The sequence below is a fragment of the Phocoena sinus genome, chromosome 7 (assembly GCF_008692025.1).
Source record: "Phocoena sinus isolate mPhoSin1 chromosome 7, mPhoSin1.pri, whole genome shotgun sequence".
In the NCBI taxonomy this organism is placed as follows: domain Eukaryota; kingdom Metazoa; phylum Chordata; class Mammalia; order Artiodactyla; family Phocoenidae; genus Phocoena; species Phocoena sinus.
The window spans coordinates 113,077,177-113,102,011 of NC_045769.1; the positions used below are offsets into that span (position 1 = coordinate 113,077,177).

General features: G+C 39.3%; 1 protein-coding gene across 4 annotated transcripts in view; it reads right to left on the reverse strand.

Annotated features, from left to right (window-relative positions):
- The window catches only part of OCA2 (OCA2 melanosomal transmembrane protein), a 276,122-nt gene that overhangs the window by 149,484 nt on the left and 101,803 nt on the right, over positions 1–24,835 (reverse strand). For all 4 annotated transcript variants that reach the window (XM_032638526.1, XM_032638523.1, XM_032638525.1 and 1 more), the window contains exons 13-14: positions 19,279–19,403; positions 16,167–16,305 (exon numbers count right to left, since the gene is read on the reverse strand). In XM_032638526.1, the coding sequence (XP_032494417.1) occupies positions 16,167–16,305; positions 19,279–19,403 (264 nt within the window). The remainder of the gene's footprint in view (positions 1–16,166; positions 16,306–19,278; positions 19,404–24,835) is intronic.

Sequence of the window (24,835 nt, forward strand, 5' to 3'; positions counted from 1 at the left end):
GATATACCATGTTCTTGGATTGGAAGAATCAACATTGTGAAAATGCCTATACCCCAAGCAATCTAAAGATTCAATGCAATTGCTATCAAACTACCACTGGCATTTTTCACAGAACTAGAACAAAAAAATTCACAATTTGTATGGAAACACAAAAGACCCCAAATGGCCAAAGCAATCTTGATAAAGAAAAACGGAGCTGGAGGAATCTGGTCCCTGGACTTCAGACTATACTACAAAGCTACAGTAATAAAGACAGTATGGTAGTGGCACAAAAACAGAAATATAGATCAGTGGAACAGGATAGAATGCCCAGAGATAAACCCATGCACAAATGGTTGCCTTATCTTTGGTAAAGGAGGCAAGAATATACAATAGAGAAAAGACAGCCTCTTCAATAAGTGGTGCTGGGAAAACTGGACAGGTACATGTAAAAAAAATGAAATTGGAACTCTACCTAACACCATACACAAAAATAAATTCAAAATGCATTAAAGACCTTAATGTAAGGCCAGACACTTTCAAACTCTTAGAGGAAAACATAGGCAGAACACTCTATGACATAAATCACAGCAAGATTCTTTTTGACCCGCCTCCTAGAGAAATGGAAATAAAAACAAAAATAAACAAATGGGGCCTAATGAAACTTAAAAGCTTTTGTGCAGCAAAGGAAACCATAAAAAAGACAATGCTCAGAATGGGAGAAAATATTTGCAAATGAAGCAATTGACAAAGGATTAATCTCCAAAATTTACAATCAGCTCATGAAGCTCAATATCAGAAAAACAAAAACTCAATCCAAAAATGGGCATAAGACCTCAATAGACATTTCTCCAAAGAAGATATACACATTGCCAACAAACACATGAAGGAATGTTCAACATCATTAATCATTAGAGAAATGCAAATCAATACTACAATGAGATATCATCTCACACCAGTCAGAATGGCCATCATCAAAAAATCTAGAAACAATAAATTCTGGAGAGGGTGTGGAGAAGAAGGAACACTCTTGCACTGCTGGTGTGAATGTGAATTGGTACAGCCACTATGGAGAACAGTATGGAGGTTCCTTAAAAAATTAAAAATAGAACTACCGCATGACAGAGCAATCCCACTACTTGGCATATACCTTGAGAAAACTATAATTTAAAAAGTGTCATGACCACAATGTTCATTGCAGCACTATTTACAATAGCCAGGACATGGAAGCAACCTACGTTTCCATCAACAGATGAATAGATAAAGAAGATGTGGCATATATATACAATGTAATATTACTCAGCCATAAAAAGGAATGAAATTGAGTTATTTCTAGTGAGGTGGATGGACCCAGAGTCTGTCATACAGAGTGAAGTAAGTCAGAAAAAGGAAAAAAAATACCGTGTGCTAACACATATATATGGAATCTAAAAAACAAAAAAGAGGTTCTGAAGAACCTAGGGGCAAGATGGAAGGAAAGATGCAGACCTACTTGAAAATGGACTTGAGAACACGGGGAGAGGGAAGGGTAAGCTGGGACAAAGTGAGAGAGTGGTAGTGTATATATGGACATATATACACTACAAAATATACAATAGATAGCTAGTGGAAAGGAGTTGCATAGCACAGGGAGATCAGCTCGGTACTTTGTGACCAGCTAGAAGGGTGGGATAGGGAGGGTGGGGGGGAGAGAGATGCAAGAAGGAAGAGATATGGGGATACATGTATATGTATAACGGATTCACTTCGTTATAAAGTAGAAACTAACACACCATTGTAAAGCAATTATACTCCAATAAAAACGTTCTAAATAAATAAATAAATGAAAGGTGGTTGAATAATTGTATTCGCTAGTGCTGAGCCTGCCTGGAACAGGCAAAAAGAAACAAATGTAGCCAGCAAAGGAGGACAATATCCCAGGCAGCCAGTTGGGAGATGAAGGGACAATATGTCGTTGTATATGGGATCCTAAACAGCACTGCAGACTCGTGCCTACTCCAGGGAGAGCTGGTGGACCCTGGAGGTCTGCCCATCTGCCTGTTCGGTACTAGAAATTCTGGCAATGGTGAGCCATCCCAAGAGACCTAGGAAGAGTGAGCAGAGTGTGCAAAAGTTAAGTTGGAAGAACTTTCCTCACAACTTCCTGTAATTTCTGCCTAATCCTGAGACAGAGAATGTGGAGATTTTTCAGATGTGACTTCTTGACTGTTCTAAAGCCTAGTCGTGGTTTTTTGTTTTGTTTTGTTTTTTTTAATTTTTATTTTATGTTGGAGTATAGTTGTTTTACAATGTCTTAGTTTCAGGTGTACAGCAAAGTGATTCAATTATACATATGCATAAATCTATTCTTTTTCAGATTCTTTTCGCCTATAAGTTATGACAGAATATTGAGTAGAGTTCCCTGTGCTATACAGTATGTCCTTGTCGATTATCTATCAATATTTTATATATAGTAGTGTCTATATGTTAATCCCGAACTCCCAATTTATCCCTCGCCCCCAGGTTTCCCCTTTGGTGATCAAAAGTTTGTTTTCATAGTTTGTGAGTCTGTTTCTGTTTTGAAGTTCATTTGTACCATTTTTTAGTTTCCACATATAAGTGACATCATATGATATTTGTCTTTCTCTGTCTGACTTACTTCACTTAGTATGATAATCTCTAGGTCTGTCCACATTGCTGCAAATGTCATTATCTCATTCATTTTTACGGCTGAGTAATATTCCATTGTATATATGTACCACATCTTCTTTATCCATTAGTCATGGACATATAGGTTTCTTCCATGTCTTGGCTCTTGTAAATAGTTCTACCATGAACATTACAGTGCATGTATCTTTTTGAATTATCTCCAGAAATAATTTGTCTGGAGTGGGATTGCTGGATCATATGGTAGTTCTATTTTTAGCTTTTTAAGGAACCTCCATACTGTTCTCCATAGTGACTGTACCAATTTACATTCCCATCAACGTGTAAAAGGGTTCCTGCTTTTCCACACCCTCTCCAAACTTTATTGTTTGTAGACTTTCTGATGATGACCACTCTGACCAGTGTGAGGTGATATCTCATTGTCGTTTTGATTTGCATTTCTCAAATAATTAGCAATGTTGAGCATCTTTTCATGTGCCTCATGGGAATCTGTATGTCTCCTTTGGAGAAATCTTTATTTAGGTCTTCTGTCCATTTTTTGAGTGGGTTGCTTGTTTTTTTGATATTGAGCCACATGAGCTGTTTGTAAATTTTGGAGATTAATCCCTTGTTGGTGGCAACATTTTCAAATATTGTCTACCATTCAGTGGGTTGTCTTTTCATTTTGTTTATGGTTTCCTTTGCAGTGCAAAAGCTTTTGAGTTTAATTAGGTCCCATTTGTTTATTTTTGCTTTTATTTCCATTACTCTAGGAAATGAATCGAAAAACATATTGCTGCAATTTATGTCAGAGGGTGTTCTGCCTATATTTCCCTCAAAGAGTTTTATACTATTCAGTCTTACATTAAGGTCTTTAATCCATTTTGAGCTTATTGTTGTGTATGGAGTTAAACAACGTTGTAATTTCAGTCTTTTACATATAACTTTCCAATTTTCCCAGCACCACTTATTGAAGACACTGTTGCTTCTCCACTGTATAGTCTCGCCTACTTTGTTGTAGATTAATTGACCTTAGGTGCATGGGTTTATTTCTGGACTCTCTATCCTGTTCCATTGATCTATATTTCTGTTTTTGTGCCAGTACCATACTGTTTTGATTACTATAACTTTCTAGTATAGTCTGAAGTCAGGGTGCTTGATGCCTCCAGCTCCATTTTTCTTTCTCAGGATTGCTTTGCCTATTCAGAGTCTTTTATGTTTCCATACAAACTTTAAAACATTTTGTTCTAGTTCTGTGAAAAATTCCATTGGTAACTTGATAAGGATTGCATTGAATCTGTAGATTTCCTTGGATAGTATACTTATTTTGACAATATTCATTCCTCCAATCCAGGAACATGGTCTATCCATTTTTTAGTGTCATCTTCAATTTCTTTTATCAGCATGTTATAGTTTTTGCAGTATGGGTCTTTTACCTCCTTAGGTAGGTTTATTCCTAGGTATTTTATTCTTTTTGATGTGATGGTAAATGGGATTGTTTCCTTAATTTCTCTTTCTGGTTTTTCCTTTTTAGTGTATAGAAATGCCACAGATATTTGTGTATTAATTTTGTATCCTGCAACTTTACTGAATTTGTTGATTAGCTCTAGCAATTTTCCGGTAGCATCTTTACTGTTTTCTATGTATAGTATCATGTCATCTGCAAATAGTGACAGTTTAACTTCTTTTCAAATTTGCATTCCTTTTATTCCTTTTTAATCTCTGATTGCCATGGCTAGGACATCCAGAACTATGTTGAATAAAACTGGTGATAGTGTACATCCTTATCTTTTTCCGGATCTTAGAGAAAATGCTTTCACTTTTCCATGGTTGCGAATGATGTTTTCTGCAGGCTTGTCATATATGGCCTTTATTATGTTGAGGTATGTTCACTCTATACCCACTGTTTGGAGAGTTTTTATAATAAATCAGTGTTGAATTTAATCAAAAGTTTTTCTGCATCCCTTGAGATGATGATATAGTTTTTATTCTTTACTTTGTTGATGTGGTATCACAATCAGTATCACACTGAGTAATTTGCAGATATTGAAAAGTCATTGCATCCCTGGGATAAATCCCACTTGTTCATGGTATATGGTCCTTTTAATTTATTGTTGAATTCAGATTGCTAGTATTTTGCTGAGGATTTTTGCATCTATGGTCATCAGTGATATTGGCCTGTAATTTTCTTTTTTGTGGTATCTTTGTTTAGTTTTGGAATCAGAGTGATGGTGGCCTCATAGAATGACTTTAGGAGTGTTCCTTCTTCTGCAATTTTTTGGAATAGTTTCAGAAGAAAGTATTAACTCTTCCTTAAATGTTTGATAGAATTCACCTGTGAAGCCATCTGACCATGGACATTTACTTGTTGGGAGTTTTTCAATCACAGTTTCAATTTCAGTACTGTGATTGCTTGTTCATGTTTTCAATTTCTTCCTCACTTAGTCTTCGGAGATTGTACCTGTCTAAAAATGTTTCCATTTCTTCTAGGTTATCCATTTTTTGGGCATACAGTTGCTTGTAGTAGTCTCTTATGATCCTTTGTATTTCTGTTGTCAGTTATATCTCCTCTTTTTTCATTTCTGATTTTATTGATTTAAGCCCTCTCTCTTTTTTTTTTCTTTCTTTTTTTTTTTTTTTTTTTTTTTTTGCAGTACACGGGCCTCTCACTGTTGTGGCCTCTTCTGTTGTGGAGCACAGGCTCCGGATGCGCAGGTTCAGTGGCCATGACTCATGGGCCTAGCCATTCCGGGGCATGTGGGATCTTCCCTGACCCGGGCACGAACCCATGTCCCCTGCATCAGCAGGTGGACTCTCAACCACTGCACCATAAGGGAAGACCTCCCTTTTTTTCTTAATGAGTCTGGCTAAAGGTTTATCAATTTTGTTTTTCTTTTCAGAGAGCCAGCTTTTAGTTTCATTGATCTTTTCTATTGTTTTCTTCATCTCTGTTTCATTTATTTCTGCTCTGATCTTTATGATTTCTTTCCTTCTACTAACTTCGGGTTTTGTTTGTTCTTCTTTCTCTAGTTGCTTTAGATGTAAAGTTAGGTTGTTTGAGATTTTTCTTGTTTCCTGAGGTAAGATTGTATTGCTATAAGCTTACCTCTTAGAACTGCTTTTGCTGCACCCCACAAGTTTTGGATGATCATGTTTTCATTTTCATTTATCTCTATGTATTTTTTTAATTCCTCTTTGATTTCTTCAGTGACCCATTGGTCACTGTTAAATATAACAGCATATTGTTTAGCCTCCACGTGTTTGTGTTTTTTGTAGTTTTTTCTTGTAATTGATTTGTCATCTCATAGCATCGTGGTTGGAAAAGATGCTTGATATGATTTCAATTTTCTTAAATTTACCAAGGATTGATTTGTGACCCAAGATGTGATCTATCCTGGAGAATGTTCCATGTGCCCTTTAGAAGAATGTGTATTCTGCTGCTTTTGGATGGAATGCTCTGCAAATATCAATTAAGTCCATCTGATCTAATGTGTCATTTAAGGGCTGTGTTTCCTTATTGATTTTCTCTCTGGATGATCTGTCCATTGATGAAAGTGGGGTGTTAAGGTCCCCCAGTATTATTGTGTTACTGTCAATTTCTCCTTTATTGGCTGTTAGTATTTGCCTATATATTGAGGTGTTCCTATGTTGGGTGCATACATATTTATAATTGTTATATCTTCTTGGATTGATCATTATGTAGTGTCCTTCTTTGTCTCTGGTAACAGCTTTTATTTTAAAGTCTATTTTGTCTAATATGAATATTGCTACTCCAGCTTTTTAAAAAATTTATTTATTTATTTATTCATTTTTGGTTGCACTGGGTCTTTGTTGCTGAGTGCAGGCTTTCTCTAGTTGCAATGAACGGGAGCTACTCTTTGTTGCTGTGCACGGGCTTCTTGTCGCAGTGGCTTCTCTTGTTGCCGAGAACAGGGTCTAGGTGCACAGGCTTCAGCAGTTGTGGCACGTGGGCTCAGTAGTTGTGGCTCATGGGCTCTAGAGTGCAGGCTCAATAGTTTTGCCACATGGGCTTAGCTGCTTCACGACATGTGGGATCTTCCAGGACTAGGGCTCGAGCCCATGTCCCCTGCATTGGCAGGCAGATTTTTAATCACTGTGCCACCAGGGAAGTCCCTCCAGCTTTCTTCTGATTTCCATTTACATGGAGCATATTTTTCCATCCCCTCACTTTCATTCTGTATGTTCCTAGACCTGAATTGGGTCTCTTGTAGACAGCATATATATGTGTCTTGCTTTTGTATCCATTCAGCCAATCTATGTCTTTTGGCTGGAGCATTTATTCTGTTTACATTTAAGGCAATTATTGATATGTATGTTCTTATTGCCACTTTGTTAATTGTTTTGGATTTGTTTTTATAGGTCTTTTTTCTTCCCTTCCTCTTTTGCTCTCTTCTCTTGTGATCTGGTGCCTAACTTTAGTGCTATGTTTGGATTCCTCTTTCTTTTTTGTGTGTATGTCTATTGTAGATATTTGAAGATACTATGTAGATACTATGATATTTGTAGATAGTATGAAATTTTGATATAGCAGTCTATATATATACAAGATTAAGTTGCTGGTCTTTAATTTCAAATGCATTTTCAATATCCTGCATTTGTACTCACCTCTTCTCACAATTGCTGGTTGTAATATATTTGTGTGTGGATGATTTCCTACTTTGTATGTTTGCCTTTACCAGTGAGTCTTTCCATTCCTAATTTTCTTGTATCTATTTACAGCCTTTTCTTTTCCATCTAGAGACTTTTTTTAGCATTGTTGTAAAGCTGATTTAGTGATGCTGAATTATCTTAGCTTTTGCTTGTCTTTAAAGCTTTTGATTTCTCTGTCAAATCTAAATGAGAGCCTTGTTGAGTAGAGTATTCTTGGTTGTCGTTTTTCCCTTTCATCGCTTTAAATATATCATGCCACTCCCTTCTGGCCTGCAGAGTTTCTGTGGAAAAATCAGCCGATAACCTTATGGGGATTCCTTTGTATGTTATTTGTTGCTTTTCCCTTGTTGTTTTAAATATTTTCTCTTTGTATTTAATTTTTGTCAATTTGATTAATATGCATCTTGGTGTGTTCCTCCTTGGGTTTATCCTTCCTGGCACTCTCTGCACTTCTTGGACTTGGGTGGCTGTTTCCTTTCCCATGTGAGGAGAGTTTTCAGCTATTATCTCTTCAAATATTTTCTCAGGCTCTTTCTCTCTCTCTTCTCTTTCTGGGACCCACTATAATGCAAATGTTGGTGCATTTAATGTTGACTCAGCAGTCTCTTAAACTGCCCTCGTTTGTTTTCATTCTTCTTTCTTTATTTTATTCTCTGGCAGTATTTCCACCATTCTGCCTTCCAGCTCACTTATCTGTTCTTCTGCCTCATTTATTCTGCTATGGATTCCTTCTAGTGTATTTTTCCTTTTGGTTATTGTATTGTTCATCTCTGTTTTTTTATTCTCTATATCTTCCAGCTCTTTGTTAAACATTTCTTGTATCTTCTCGATCTGTGCCTCCATTCTTTTTCCAAGATTTTGGATCATCTTTACTATCATTACTCCGGATTCCTTTTGGCTAGATTGCTTATCTCCTCTTCACTTAGTTATTCTTCTGGGGTTTTTTTCTTGTTCCTTCATCTGAAACATATTCTTTTGCTGTCTCATTTTGTCTAAATTTCTGTGACTGCACTTTCCGTTCCATAGGCTGCAAGGTTGTAGTTCCTCATGCTTCTGGTGCCTTCCCACTGATGGATAAAGATGGTGGGCAGGGCCATGTCCAGAGGTGTGTTTATTATTTTTTTTATTGAAGTATAGTTGATTTACAGTATTGTACCAATCTCTGCGGTACAGCAAAGTGTCTCAGTTTTGCACATATATACATTCTTTTTTTAAAAATATTCTTTCCCATTATGGTTTATCACAAGAGATTGGATATAGTTCCCTGTGCTATACAGTAAGACCTTGTTGTTTATCCATTCTAAATGTAATACTTTGCATCTACCAACCCCAAATTCCCAGTCCATGCCTCTCCCTCCTCCCCTCCCCATTGGCAACCACAAGTCTGATCTTTATGTCTGTGAGTCTGTTTCTGTTTTGTACATAGAAGGGGTGTTTAGAAGTGGCTGTGGGCTTAGGAAGATTTTAGGTAGCCTGTCTAATGATGGGTGGTCCTGTGCTCCTGCCCTGTTTGTTGTTTTGCCTGAGGCGTCCCAGCACTGGATCCTACACACTGTAGGCTGTCACCACGTCTTGGTGACAAAGTGGCAACCTCCAGGAAATCTCAGGCCAATGAGTACTCCCTGATACCTCCACCACCAGTGTCCTTGTCCCCACAGTGAACCACAGCCAACACCCCCACCTGCCCAGGAGACTCTCCAAGACTAGCAGGTAGGTCTGGTCCAGGCTCCTATGAAGTCACTGCTTTTTCCCTGGGTCCCAGTGAGCACGCGACCTTGTGTGTGGCCTCCAAGAATGGAGTTTCTGTTTCCCCCAGTCCTGTGGAGCTCCTGTCATCAAACCCCACTTGCCTTCAAAGCCAAATTCTTTGGGGGATCCTCCTGCCAGTGCCAGGCCCCCAGGCTAGGGATCCTGACATGGGGCTCCAAACTCTCACTCCTGTGGGAGAACCTCTGTGATATAATTATTTTCCAGTTTGTGGGTCGTCCACCTAGTGGGTGTGGGATTTGATTTTATCATGATTGCACCCCTCTACTGTCTTGTTGTGGCTTCTTTGTCTTTGGATATAGAATATCTTCTTTGGTAGGTTCCAGTCTCTTTTGTAAACAGTTGTTCAGCAGTTGTGATTTTGGTGTTTTTGTGAGAGCAGTTGTGCTCAAGCCCTTCTACTCTACCATCTTGTCTCCAACCCTTCAGGACCTTCTCCAGCCTAGTACTGTTTTTTAATTACTCCTCTGAATTACATAATAAGTATTAATTTTCTTTGTGAATATTTTAAAAATTAATTTCAAATTTTATTTTAATTTGATAATCTGTCTTCTTCCTATTTCAGTCCACTGATTAACAACCAAATAATGCCAAATAATTGTTCCCATCATGTGATGCAAATGTATAGCTGTGCTGTCATTATTGATAATGAGACTTTATAAATTACTCTCTGCTAAAGACACTATACCTGGAACTATATGTTCATTTGTGTCTCCATACAAATAAATATTCTCATATCTCTGAACTACTACAAAATGAATTAAAACCACTCTTTGTTATCCACAAAAAGACATTCATTAGATACTTTTTCTGCAAGATATAGTTTAACCCCTAAAATGCAGGGAAAGTCATTAAGTGGAAGACAAGGAATGTCATCTTCAGTAAAACAGGACAGCCCTAAAGCCATGTTCCCAGAGGATGCCACTTTCACACAAAGCTGGGTAAGTAGCCTAGGCTGAGCTTCAGTGCAACGAAAGAGGGTGCTCACCTCCAGGGCCCTCTGTGTGTTTTTGCAAAAACCTCACCTTTCTCCCTTACCATCAGGTTTAAACTCTGGATATTTAAAACAGCATGTCAAGATGCCATGGAAGAATGGGAATAGTCTGACAAACTGCTCTTCCCCTTCAGCTTTCTATGTGACTTGGTAGAGGTCCAGGATCCAAAGCCTGTCTTGGATCACATCCCACTGTTTAGTCAGAGCATTCAGACCTAGGGCTCTAAGGACAAGTTTAAAATGATGTAGAGTTAACTCAGTTTGTGTCCAAAAAAGGCACTACACCTGGGGTTTTACATTAAAACTAATGTTGGGACTTCCCTGGTGGTGCAGTGGTTAAGAATCTGCCTGCCAATGCAGGGGACACGAGTTCGATCCCTGATCCAGGAAGATCTCATATGCCACGAAGCAACTAAGCCTATGCACCACAACTACTGAGCCTACACTCTAGAGCCTGCGAGCCACAACTACTAAGCCTGTGTGCTGCAATTACTGAAGCCCACATGCCTAGAGCCTGTGCTCCACAAGAGAAGTCACGACGAGAAGCCCACACACCACAATGAAGAGTAGCCCCCACTCGCTGCAACTAGAGGAAGCCCAGACACAGCAAAAAAGACCCAACACAGCCAAAAAAAAAATGAAACCACATGATGCCAACCAGGGGAAGCTAAGCTATTGCAGCATTCATTAACATATTGTCATAAAAAGAAGAGACAAACAACAGAAATGGAAAGCAGAGTTCTAAAATCAGTCATAAATTACAGTAGCCATGCTCTCACTTGAACTATTTCTATACCTATTCTACTGAAAAATATTTTCTATAAGAAATTTTAAAGTTTTAGCCTTTACAATTATGTCTGTGATCCCTGTTTGAGTTAACCTTTTGATAAAGTGGGAGGTGTGGACTAAAGTTTATTTCTCCTGCATATGCATGTCCATTTGTTCCTGGACTATTTGTGAAAAAACTATCTCTCCACTTAGTTGGCTTAATTTGCACCTTTGTCAAAAATCACTTTGTCAAAAATCATGTATGTGAGGATTTATATCTGAACTCCCTACTTTGTTCCATTTATCTATCCACCTATCTTGATGCCAGTACCACACCGTCTTTGTTAGTGTGGCTTTATAATAAGTAGTGGAATTAGGTAGTACTAGCCCTTCCAATTTGTTTTGCACTTTAAGAGTTGTTTTTGACTATTCTGGATACTTTGAATTTCCATATAAATTTTAAAATCAGTTTACCAATTTCTAAAAAAAAAAAAAAAACTGGTTCTGCTATGGTTTTGATAGGAATTGCATGAATCTACAGATCTATCTAGGGAGAACTGATACCTTAACGATATTGAGTCTTCTGATCCATGACCAAAATATATCTCCCCATTTATTTAGATCTTCTTTAATTACTTTCTGCAATATTTTGTTGTTTTCTTGCATATGTTTGGTCAGATTTACCCTATTTTATGTATTGATGCTATAGTAAATGGCATTTTTATTTCAATTTCCAGCTGTTTATTGCTAGAATATAGAAAACCATTACTTTTTCTATATTGATCTTGTACCCTTGTCAATTTTACTTATTATTTCCAGGAGCTTTTTTTTTTTTTTTTTTTTTGTAGATTCCTTCAGATTTTCAACATGGACAATCATGTCATATGCAAATAAAGACTTAATTCTTCCCTTCCATTATGGATGCCTAGTATGTCTTTTCTTGACTTATTGTACCAGCTAGAGCCTCCAGTAAAATGTTGCATTTATGTGGTGAGAACAGACATCTTTGTCTTGTTTCTGATCTATGGAGGTATTCAGTTTTTCCCATTTAACTATGATGCTAGCTGTAAGCTTTTCATAGATGCTCCTTATCAGGCTGAAGAAGCTCTCTTCTGTCCCTAGTTTATTGAGAGATTCTATCAGTAATGGATGTTGAATTTTGCCAAATTTTTTTCTGCATCTATTGAGATGATCATATGGATTTTCTCATTTAGTTTGCTAGCAAATTGCACTGGTTGATTTTTCGAATATAACACCAATCTTCCATTTCTAGGATAAATTCCACTTGATTGTGCTGTATTATCCATTTTATATATTGTTAAATTGGATTAGCTAATTTTTAAAAATTTACATCTATGTTCGTAAGAAATATTTTTCAATAGATTTCTTATCCTGGTTTTGTCTGGTTTAGGCATCAGGGCCTTATAGAGTTAGTTGAGAAGTATTCTCTCCTCTTCAATTTGCTGTAAAGTTTATGTAGAATTAGTGTTGTAGCATTATTTCTTCCTTAAACCTTCGGTAGAATTCACCAAAGAAGCTATCTTAGCCTGAGTTTTTTGTTTGTTTTGTACTTTCTGGGAAGGTTTTTAACTACAAATTCAATTTCTTTAATAGATATAGGGCTACTCAGGTTATCTAGTTCTTCTTGAGTGAGGTTTGGTAAAGTGTGTCTTTCAAGAAAATTGTCTATTTTATCTAAGTTGTCAAATTTATTGGCATAGAGTTGTCCACAACACTCCCTAACAATGCCTAATGTCTGTATGCTCTTTAGTGATGTAACATCTCTTTTCCTGATATCGGTAATTTATGTCTTCTCTCTTATTTTCTTCATCAGTTTGGCCAGAAGTTTGTCAGAATTATTTATCTTATCAAAGAACTAGCTTTTGCTTTCATTGATTTTTCTCTACTGTTTTTCTGTTCTCCATGCTGGCCTGTATTTCTTTCTTCTGCTTACTTTTAGTTTAACTTGCTCTTCTTTATCTAGTTTCTTAAGATTGAAGCTGAGGTCACTGATTTGAGACATTTCTTCTTTTCTAATATTGGTATTTAATGGTATAAATTCCCCTCTGAATACTGTTTTAGAGCAGGTACCAGAAAACTACAATTGCAGGCTGGAATATAGACATGCACATTCATTTATGTGTTGTCTGTGGCTGCTTTCCTGTGACAGTGACAGAGTTGAGTGATTGCCACAGAGACCATAAGGCCCACATGCCTATAATACTAATTATATGGACTCTTAAGAAAAAGTTTGCTGACTCCTGCTTGAGAGGAATCCCACAAATTTTGTTTTCATAATTCAATCCAAAATACTTCACAATTTCACTTTTGTCTTTGACCCTTGGAATTTTTTCACACAGGTTTTTCAATTTTCTGTAGCTAAAAATAGCTATATTTAAATAGATCTTTAAAATACATTTTTTAATAAATGTATTTATTTATTTTTGGCTGCTTTTGGTCTTCATTGATGCACATGGGCTTTCTCTAGTTGTGGTGAGCAGGGGCTACTCTTCAATGCAGTGGTGGGTTTCTCATTGCAGTGGTTTCTCTTTGCTGCAGAGCACAGGCTCTAGTGCACAGGCTTCAGTAGTTGTGGCATGCGGGCTCAGTAGTTGTGCCTCACAGGCTCTAGAGTGCAGGCTCAGTATTTGTGGTGCACAGGCTTAGTTGCTCCACGGCATGTGGGATCTTCCTGGACCAGGGCTCAAACCCACGTCCCCCGCATTGGCAGGCAGATTCTTAACCACTGTGCCACCAGAGAAGTCCAAAAAAATAGCTATTTTAAAAATAATTATTTCTTATTATTTCCAAAATGAAATATCCAAGTCAAAGTGTAGCTCTTGAAAAAGTAAATGACCCATTATGCCTCTTTTTACCTGTGGTATCATCAGTCTACAACATTATATAAGTTTCATGTGTACAATAATTATGGCATGGCCTAGTTTTCTTCATGTTTCTTGTGCTCTGACTTCATTGAACTTCCTGAATCTCTGGGTTTATATCTTTCATAAAATTTGAAATTTTAAACCATACTTTCTTCAAATATCTTTTTCTGTTCCCCACTCTCCTTCAGAGACAAGAACTACAGATATATTAGGCCACATGAAGTTTTCCCATAGCTCACGAATGTTTTGCATTACTTTTCACTCAGTTTTACTTTGGACCTATGTCCCACTCTCACCACTATTATTCAACATAGTTTTGGAAGTTTTAATCACAGCAATCAGAGAAGAAAAAGAAATAAAAGGAATCCAAATTGGAAAAGAAGAAGTAAAATTGCCACTCTTTGCAGACATGATACTATACATAGAGAGTCCTAAAGATGTTACCAGAAAACTACTAGAGCTAATCAATGAATTTGGTAAAGTAGCAGGATACAAAATTAATGCACAGAAATCTCTTGCATTCCTATACACTAATGATGAAAAATCTGAAAGAGAAATTAAAGAAACACTCCCATTAACCATTGCAACAAAAAGAATAAAATACCTAGGAAAAACCTATCTAGGGAGACAAAAGATCTGCATGCAGAAAACTATAAGACACTGATGAAGGAAATTAAAGATAATACCAACAGATGGAGAGATACACCATGTTCCTGGATTGGAAGAATCAACATAGTGAAAATGACTATACTACTCAAAGCCATCTCCAGATCGAATGCAATCCCTATCAAACTACCACTGGCATTATTCACAGAACTAGCACAAAAATTTTCAGAATCTGTATGGAAACACAAAAGACCCCGAATAGCCAAAACAATCTTGAGTAAGAAAAACAGAGCTGGAGGAATTAGGCTTCCTGACTTCCAACTATACTACAAAGCTACAGTAATTAAGACAGTACGGTAATAAAACTTAAAAGCTTTTGCACAACAAAGGAAACAAGGAAACAAAGGAAACAAGATGAAAAGACAACCCTCAGAATGGGAGAAAATATTTGCAAATGAAGCAACGGACAAAGGATTAATCTCCAAAATATACAAGCAGCTCATGCATCTCAATTTCAAAAGAACAATTAACCGAATCGAAAAATGGGCAGAAGACCTAAATAGACATTTCTGCAGTGAAGATATACAGATTGCCAACAAATATATGAAAGGATGCTCAACATCACTAACCACTAGAAAAAATGTGAATCAGAACTATAATGAGATATCACCTGACACCGGTCAGAATGGCCATCATCAAAAAATCTACAAACAATTAATGCTGGAGAGGGTGTGGAGAAAAGGGAACCCTCCTGCACTGTTGGTGGGTATGTAAATTGTTACAGCCACTATGGAGAACAGCATGGAGATTCCTTAAAAAACTGAAAATAGGGCTTCCCTGGTGGCGCAGTGGTTGAGTCTGCCTGCCGATGCAGGGGACACGGGTTCGTGCCCCGGTCTGGGAAGATCCCACATGCCACGGAGTGGCTGGGCTCGTGAGCCATGACTGCTGAGCCTGCGCGTCCGGAGCCTGTGCTACGCAAGGGGAGAGGCCACAATGGTGAGATGCCCGCATACCACAAAACAAAAAAAAGGAAAACTAAAAATAGAACTACCATATGACCCAGAAATCCCACTACTGGGCATATTCCCTGAGAAAACCATAATTCAAAAAGTGTCATGTACCACAATGTTGGCTACAGCTCTATTTACAATAGCCAGGACATTGAAGCAACCTAAGTGTCCATCGATAGATGAATGGATAAAGAAGTTGTGGCACATATATACAATGGAATATTACTCAGCCATATAAAGAAATGAAATTGAGTTATTTGTGGTGAGGTGTGTGTACCTAGAATCTGTCATATGGAATGAAGTAAGTCATAAAGAGAAAAACAAATACCATATACTAACACATATATATGGAATATAAAAAAAAAACCATGTTCTGAAGAACCTGGGGAAGGACAGGAATAAAGATGCAGACATAGAGAATGGACTTGAGGACACGGGGATGTGGAAAGATAAGCTGGGACAAAGTGAGGGAGTGGCATTGACATATATAAACTACCAAATTTAAAATAGATAGCTAGTGGGAAGCAGCTGCATAGCACAGGGAGATCAGCTCAGTGCTTTTTGTCCATCTAGAGGGGTGGGAGGGAGACGCAAGAGGGAGGAGATATGGGGATATATGTGTATGTATAGCTGATTCACTTTGTTATACAGCAGAAACTAACACACCATTGTAATGCAATTATACTCCAATAAAAATTTTTAAATTAGCGGATCAGTCACCTAACTTCCCACTCTCAAGATGACCAAAAGCACTTCATATGAAGAAGTGACATCCGTTCGGGTTAAAATTTTATTAAGTGTGCAAGTAAGCTGCACACTTATATTTATTGGAAGCAACCCTGTTATACTGATACATACCATTTTCCTCAACTCCTCGTTGGAAACAATAATGACATTTGGTGGGTCGCCAATGGCAGTGGCAGCTCCTCCAATGTTTGTGAAGATCACTTCTGCAATCAGGACTTGTCTTGGATCAAGATTGAGCACCTCACACAATCTGTCATGAATGGAGGAAAATGAAAACAGTCCCGCTCTTCACATTGTGAATTGCCCGTGTGAGACTTAATTTTTTTTAAAGCACTTGCTTGTACAAGGGAGGCATGTGTGTGCATGTGCTTGTGCACATGTGCACGCACACTCACACACCTGTGAGAAGGGCAATGTTGAGGGGTAAAAAACGACAACAGTGCTACAGAGCTACTGGATAAATTTGACTCTCAGCATTAGATTTCTCTGAAAATTAACATAAAACCCATCTGAACCGTCCATGTGAAAATATACTCCTGCCTCGCCCCCACAGGTCTGGAGGAAGCACTCAGGGTGCAGGACCCTGTGCAGGGTAGGCCCTGGCAGAGATGAATGCATCTTTGCCACCAGACCCCTCTGAGTAGGATGAGGCTAGAGCATAAAGCACCGCCACCCAGTGTCTCACACCATGCCTGCCAACCTAGCTCCATACCCACCTTACACTTTTCAAATGTTGAGGCCCTAAGCGTAATATTAACAAGGAGCACACACTCTACAGCAGTGGTTCTCCACCTTGGCTACACACTAGATTTGTCTGGGAATCTTGACAGTCTTGCTGCCCAGCTCACAACAGATCAATCCCTGGGCCTGGGCCTGGGCAGCAGCGTTTAGAGCTCCGCGAGTAGGTCCTCTGAGCACACAGTTGAGAAAAGGCTACTCTAAAGAAAGTTTAGGAAATACCTCATGGTATTTCGTCCTCCACCTGCCCATCACATTGCCCACTTCCTTACAGAAGCCAGGCCTGGGTGTGGAAGTTGGCAGTGAAGGGTGTTCCTGCTGCATTCAAGGGTCATTTTTTTTTTTTTGGCCACTCCACGGCATGCAGGATCTTAGTTCCTTGACCAGGGATTGAACCCATGCCCCCTGCAGTGGAAGCGTGGAGTCTGGGAAGTCCCTCAAGGGTCCTTTCTACCACCTCCCAGCTCAGATCACAGCCAGCAGCTCTTCTGAGGGGGACTGGCCTACAGAACCGTGTGGAAGCTGAGAAGGGAGCAGTGTCCAGGGACAAGGGACAGGGATGAATCCAAAAAAGAGGAACAGACCCCAATCAGTAGCAGAAGCTATCAGCTTAGGATGCCCCGGCTCTGCTTCTAGCAAGAAAAGGATTAGTGCATGCTAACCAGCAATGCCAGATCTGGCTGTTTAACTGTAAAGACTAGCGCTACCCAATCCAGACAAAGGCAGAAGAAATGTGATTAAGTTTATAGAGTCATGAAGAATATGGTAGTATAAACAGTGAATCTGAGCACCCCAACATTTCAATCTTGAAAGATGTAATTTTTAGACTAATAAATAGAATTGCTATTCTCACATAAAATTACAAAGCCGGGGCTTCCCTGGTGGCGCAGTGGTTGAGAGTCCGCCTGCCGATGCAGGGGACGTGGGTTCGTGCCCTGGTCCGAGAAGATCCCACAGGCCATGGAGCGGCTGGGCCCATGAGCCATGGCCGCTGAGTCTGTGCGTCTGGAGCCTGGGCTCCGCAACGGGAGAGGCCACAACAGTGAGAGGCCCGCGTACCAAAAAAAAAAAAAATTACAAAGCCAGTTCCTAGAACACTAAGGATATAAACAAATCCCAGCAAGGCTGAGACAACCCTCAGCTGCCCAGGTTATACAGGGATGCTGAGAACGTGGGTGCCATCATCAGAGAGTGCAGTGACATGCTGGAATCTGGCACATTGTGAGATGATTTTCAAACCAGTGTCAGCAGCAGAGTTGCCCTGGTTGAAGTGGGGTGGGTGTGAACTGCCTCTTGCCCCCTGAGGTGTCCTAGGGGCAGGGTTGGTTTTAGCATGTGCTACAGTTTACAACGCCCTCCATCCTGCATTTACCCTCAGAAGAACCCTTAGGTACTGGGAGGTGCTATGCTCCCTGTGCAGGCACGCTGAGTCCAGCGTCCCTCCCCCTCAAATCTATATTTGCATGTGGGCCATGACAATGTAGTCAAGCTTGCAGAAGCCTGAGCAACAGACTGACTTGTGACACTGCAGGCCCATCCGTGGGGTGCTGCCCGCTGTCTGCTCCTCTCTAACCTTCATTCTCCTCTCCCCACCCCACACTCCAACTCCCTCCTTCTCTGAGGGTCGCTACTCTTCCAACAACAAAAGTATTGCCCAGAATTAGTCCTGAGCTCTGGAAGTAGCCCCTCGCTGGTGACACTGAACTTGCTGTCTCATGCCTTAAGTGCAGCAGAATCTCTTATCTGGCAGAATCCTCAGAACACTAGTTTGGGTTAATCTCTTTGATGGTACAACCCAGATCAGTGCAGCTGAAGTGACTTGTCTAAAGGTCCTCACTGCCTAGCTTCCCAGAAACCACTGTGTCCCCTCAGTCTCCCGAGGAGCAGCCAGCGCCAGCACATGATGGGTCTTAGCAGGGGAAGACCATGATATGCTGGGAACCATCTTTAAAATAAGGAACATAAAGTCTAGATACATGTGTACATCCATGAGCTTGGAAGGGGCTGCACAATGACAGGCTGAAGTCCAAGCCCCAGGAGGCTCCAGGTGATCAGCCTGTGCTGCTCAGTGAATGTCAAACAAAGGAAGTGGATGGAATTAAAAGGAGCAAAATAGAATCAAACCAAATTTCTCTTTCCCAAAGTTGCCTTTCAAGGCCTTGCCAGGTCCAATCCTTCCACGAGGAGCCTGCCAGAGCAGGACAGCAGCCCCACCTCCCACTCTCTGGCTGAGTGCCCCACGGAGCCCATGGACCAGAACTCCTGGCCCCTGATGGTCTGTCCCACAGTACACAAAGGCCCATGTGTGCTGACTTCTGCAGCATTTCTGCAACCACCACTGCCACTGTCACAGCCGTGCACACAGAGCCACAGTCCCAGTGGGTGTGCAGGTCGGACCCAAGCACACGGGTGAAGGGCAAGGTCAGCAGCCAGCATGCGCTGCTGTGAGCCTGGCCTGATGCCCACACGGTGCCACTCTGCCTACCTTATGGTCACGGGAGTGAAGAGGAGCGCTGTGGTGACGTTGTCCAGGAAGGCAGAAAGGACGGCGACAATGAGACACAACATGATGATCATGGCCCACACTCTTCCCCGGGACAGTTTGTATGCCTGCAGCGCGATAAAGAACAAGCCAGGATCAGCAGGGTCAAAGAACAGATGCAACATTTCATTAGGGTCTCTAAAACTAAGGGTCTAAATAAACATTGCATGGAAGATTAAAACTTAGACCCACAAACTCCTACATCTGCTGAGATGAGGCAGTAATGGCCGGACCTGGACGTTCTAAATCCACCCTGGCCTATGTTGTTCCCTCAGATTCTCCTTCTCAGTGCCCTGTGGTGGTCAATCTGTCACAAGGTGACGGTCTGTCACCCCTGCATCCCCTAGTCTTTTACATACTCCTTTTGGTTGGACAGCTTGGGCTGTGACTTTGGGATCCACCTGACCCTAGAGTCTGCTGATCTTTGGGGATCTAAGGATTACTTTCAGTACCAAGGTATTGTGAGGAAGAGGCCAGATAGTACCTGGGAGGTGCAAGGTGGTGCACAAAGATGGCAAAAATCACAGAATTGTTCTATCATTCAAGGTTTGGAAAGGACTTTGTAAAGTAAATATTTTTTTAAAAGAAATTTTCAGTTTCAAATTTTAAAAAGTCAAGCCCAGCACTAGTCTTTCGTTAGCAGAGCAGGAAAAGATGTCTTCCTGCCAACCCTGAGTAATAGGACCAATACAAATTCTTTGTTTGTTTTTGTTTTTTTAACATATTTATTGGAGTATAATTGTTTTAAAAGGTTGTGTTAGTTTCTGCTGTATAATGAAGTGAATCACCTATATGTATACATATATCCCCATATCCCCTTCCTCTTTTTTTTTTTTTTTTTTCCGGTACGCGGGCCTCTCACCGTTGTGGCCTCTACCGTTGCGGAGCACAGACTCGGGACGCGCAGCCAGCGGCCATGGTTCACGGGCCCAGCCGCTCCGTGGCATGTGGAATCTTCCGGGACAGGGGCACGAACCCGCGTCCCCTGCATTGGCAGGCGGACTCTCAACCACTGCGCCACCAGGGAAGCCCTCCGCTTCCTCTTGCGTCTCCCTACCACACTCCCTATCCCATCTCTCTAGGCGGTCACAAAGCACCAACCTGATCTCCCTGTGCTATGCAGCTTCTTCCCCCTAGCTATCTATTTTATATTTGGTAGTGTATATATGTTAATGCTACTCTCTCACGTCATTCCAGCTTACCCATCCCTGACCTGTGTTCTCAAGTCCATTCTCTACATCTGCATCTTTATTTCTGTCCTGGCCCTAGGTTCTTCAGAATGATTTTTGTTTTGAATTCTATATATATGTGTTAGCATACAATATTTGCTTTTCTCTTTCCAACATGCTTCACTCTGTAGGACAGATTCTAGGTCCATCCACCTCACTACAAATAATTCAATTTCATTTCTTTTTATGGTTGAGTAATATTCCATTGTATATATGTGCCACATCTTCTTTATCCATTCATCTGTCAATAGACACTTAGGTTGCTTCCATGTCCTGGCTATTGTAAATAGTGCTACAATGAACATTGTGGTACATGACTCTTTGAATTATGGTTTTCTCAGGGTATATGCCCAGTAGTGGGATTGCGGTGTCATTTGGTAGTTCTATTTTTAGTTTTTTAAGGAGCCTCCATACTGTTCTCCATAATGGCATTCCCACCAACAGTGCAAGAGGGTTCCCTTTTCTCCACACCCTCTCCAGCATTTATTGTTTGTAGATTTTTTGATGGTGGCCATTCTGACAGGTGTCATGTAATAACTCATTGCAGTTTTGATTCACATATCTCTAATGATTAGTGATCTTGAGCATCCTTTCATGTGTTTGTTGGCAATCTGTATATATTTTTGGAGAAATATTTATTTAGGTTTTCTGCCCATTTTTAGATTGGGTCGTTTGTTCTATTGATATTGAGCTGCATGAGCTGCTTGTATAGTTTGGAGATTAATCCTTTGTCCATTGCTTCATTTGAAAATATTTTCTCCCATCCTGAACATTGTCTTTTCATCTTGTTTATGGTTCCTTTGCAGTACAAAAGCTTTTAAGTTTCATTAGGTCCCATTTGTTTATTTTATTTCCATTTCTCTAGGAGGTGGGTAAAAAGGATCTTGCTGTGATTTATGTCATAGAGTGTTCTGCCTATGAGTTTACTCTAAGAGTTTTATAGTGTCTGGCCTTATATTTAGGTCTTTAATCTATTTTGAGTTTATTTTTGTGTATGGTGTTAGGAAGTGTTCTAATTTCATTCTTTTACATGTAGCTGTCCAGTTTTCCCAGCACCACTTTTTGAAGACACTGTCTTTTCTCCATTGTATATTCTTGCCTCCTTTATCAAAGATATGGTGACCATATGTGTGTGGGTTTATCTCTGGGCTTTCTATCTTGTTCCATTGATCTATATTTCTGTTTTTGTGCCAGTACCATACTGTCTTGATGACTGTAGCTTTGTAGTTTATTCTGAAGTCTGGGAGCCTGATTCCTCCAGCTCCGTTTTTCCTTCTCAATATTGCTTTGGCTATTCGGGGTCTTTTGTGTTTCCATACATATGCTGAAATTTCATGTCCTAGTCCTGTGAAAAATGCCATTGGTAGTTTGATAGGGATGCATTGAATCTATAGATTGTTTTGGGTAGTATAGTAATTTTCACAATGTTGATTCTTCCAATCCAAGAACATGTTATATCTCTCCATATGTTTGTATCATCTTTAATTTCTTTCATCAGTGTCTTATACTTTTCTGCATACAGGTCTTTCGTCTCCTTAGGTAGGTTTATTCCTAGGTATTTTACTTTTTTGTTGTAATGGCAAATGGGAATGTTTCCTTAATTTCTTTCAGGTTTTTCATCATTAGTGCATAGGAATGCAAGAGATTTCTGTGCATTAATTTTTTATACTGCTACTTTACCAAATTCATTGATTAGCTCTAGTAGTTTTCTGGTAGCATCTTTAGGATTCTTTATGTATAGTATTATGTCATCTGCAAACAGTGACAGTTTTACTTCTTCTTTTCCAATTTCTCTTATTGCTGTGGCTAAAACTTCCAAAACTATGTTGAATAATAGTGTTGAGAGTGGGCGACCTTGTCTTTTTACTGATCTTAGAGGACGGTTTCAGGTTCTCACCATTGAGAACGATCTTGGCTCTGGGTTTGTCATATATGGCCTTTATCATGTTGAGGTGGGTTTGCTCTATGCCTACATTCTGGAGAGATTTTATCATAAATGGGTGTTGAATTTTGTCAAATGCTTTTTCTGCATCTATTGAGATGAGCATATGGTTTTTTCCTTCAATCTGTTAATATGGTTTATCACATTGATTGATTTACATATATTGAAGAATCCTTGCATTCCTGTGATAAACCCCACTTGGTCATTGTGTATGATCCTTTTAATGTGCCATTGGATTCTGTTTGCTTGTATTTTGTTCAGGATTTTTGCATCTATGTTCATCAGTGATATTTGCCTGTGGTTTTCTTTTTTTGTAACATCTTTGTCTGGTTTTGGTATCAGGGTGATGGTGGCCTTGTTAAATGAGTTTGGATGTGTTCCTCTCTCTGCTATACTTTGGAAGAGTTTGAGAAGGATAGGTGTTAGCTCTTCTCTAAATGTTTCATAGAATTCGCCTGAAGCCATCTGGTCCTGAGCTTTTGTTTGTTGGAAAATTTTTAATCACAGCTTCAATTTCAGTACTTGTGATTGGTCTGTTTATATTTTCTATTTCTTCCTGGTTCAGTCACGTAAGGTTGTTCTTTTCTAAGAATTTGTCCATTTCTTCCAGATTGTCCATTTTATTGGCATATAGTTCTTGTAGTAGCCCCTTATTATCCTTTTTATTTCTTGCAGTGTCACTTGTTACTTCTTTTCACTTCATAATCTGTTGATTGGAGTTTTCTCCCTCTTTTTCTTGATGAGTCTGGCTAATGGTTTATCAATTTTATTTATCTTCTCAAGGAACCAGCTTTTAGTTTTATTGATCTTTGCTATTGTTTCTTTCATTTCTTTTTCATTTATTTCTGATCTGATCTTTATGATTTCTTTCCTTCTGCTAACTTTGGGGTGTTTTTCATTCTTCTTTCTCTACTTGCTTTAGGTGTAAGGTGAAGTTGTTTGAGACGTTTTTTGTTTCTTGAGATAAGATTGTATTGCTATAAACTTCCTTCTTAGAACTGCTTTTGCAGCATCCCATAGGTTTTGGGTCGTCGTGTTTTCATTGTCATTTGTTTCTAGGTATTTTTTTATTTCCTCTTTGATTTCTTCAGTGATCTATTTGTTATTTAGTAGTGTATTGTTTAGCCTGCATGTGTTTGTATTTTTTACAGTTTTTTTTTTTCTGTAATTGGTATCTAGTCTTGTAGTGTTATGGTCGGTAAAGACACGAGACAATTTCAATTTTCTTAAATTTACCACAGCTTTATTTGTGACCCAAGATATGATCTATCCTGTTCCATGAGCACTTGAGAAGAATGTGTATTCTGTTGTTTTTGGATGTAATGTCCTATAAATATCAATTAGGTCCATCTTGTTTAGCATATCATTTAAAGCTTGTGTTTCCTTATTTATTTTCATTTTGGATGATATGTCCATTAGTGAAAGTGGGGTGTTAAATTCCCCTCCTATGATTGTGTTACTGTCGACTTCCCCTATTATGGCTGTTAGCATTTGCCTTATGTATTAAGGTGCTCCAATGTTAGGTGCATAAATATTTACAATTTTTATATCTTTTTCTTTGTATTGATCCCTTGGTCTTTATGTAGTGTCTTTGTCTCTTTTAATAGTCTTTATTTTAAAGTCTATTTCATTTGATATGAGTATTGCTACCCCAGCTCCCTTTTGATTTGCATTTGCATGGAATATGGTTTTCCATCCCCTCACTTTCAGTCTGTATGTGTCCCTAGGTCTGAAGTGGGTCTCTTGTAGACAGTATATATATGGGCCTTGTTTTTACATCTATTCAGGCAGCTTATGTCTTTTGGTTAGAACATTTAATCCATTTACCTTTAAGGTAATGATCAATATGTTTGTTCCTATTACCGTTTTCTTAATTGTTTTGGGATTATTATTGCAGGTCTTTTCCTTCTCTTTTGTTTCCTGCCTAGAGAAGTTCCTTTAGCATTTGTTTTAAAGCTTGTTTGGTGGTGCTGAGTTTCTTTACTTTTGCTTGTCTGTAAAGGTTTTCATTTCTCCATCAAATCTGAATGAGATCCTTGCTGGGTAGAGTAATCTTGTTTGTAGGATTTTCTCTTTCATCACTTCAAGTATGTCCTGCCACTCCCTTCTGGCTTGCAGTTTCTGCTGAAAGATCAGCTGTTCACCTTATGGGGAGTCCCTTGTATGTTATGTGTTTCTTTTCCCTTGCTGCTTATAATATTTTTTTTCTATTTAATTTTTGATAGTTTGATTAATATCTGTCTTGACATGTTTCACCTTGGACTGATCCTGTATGGGACTCTCTGAGCTTCCTGGACTTGACTATTTCCTTTCCCATGGTAGGGAAGTT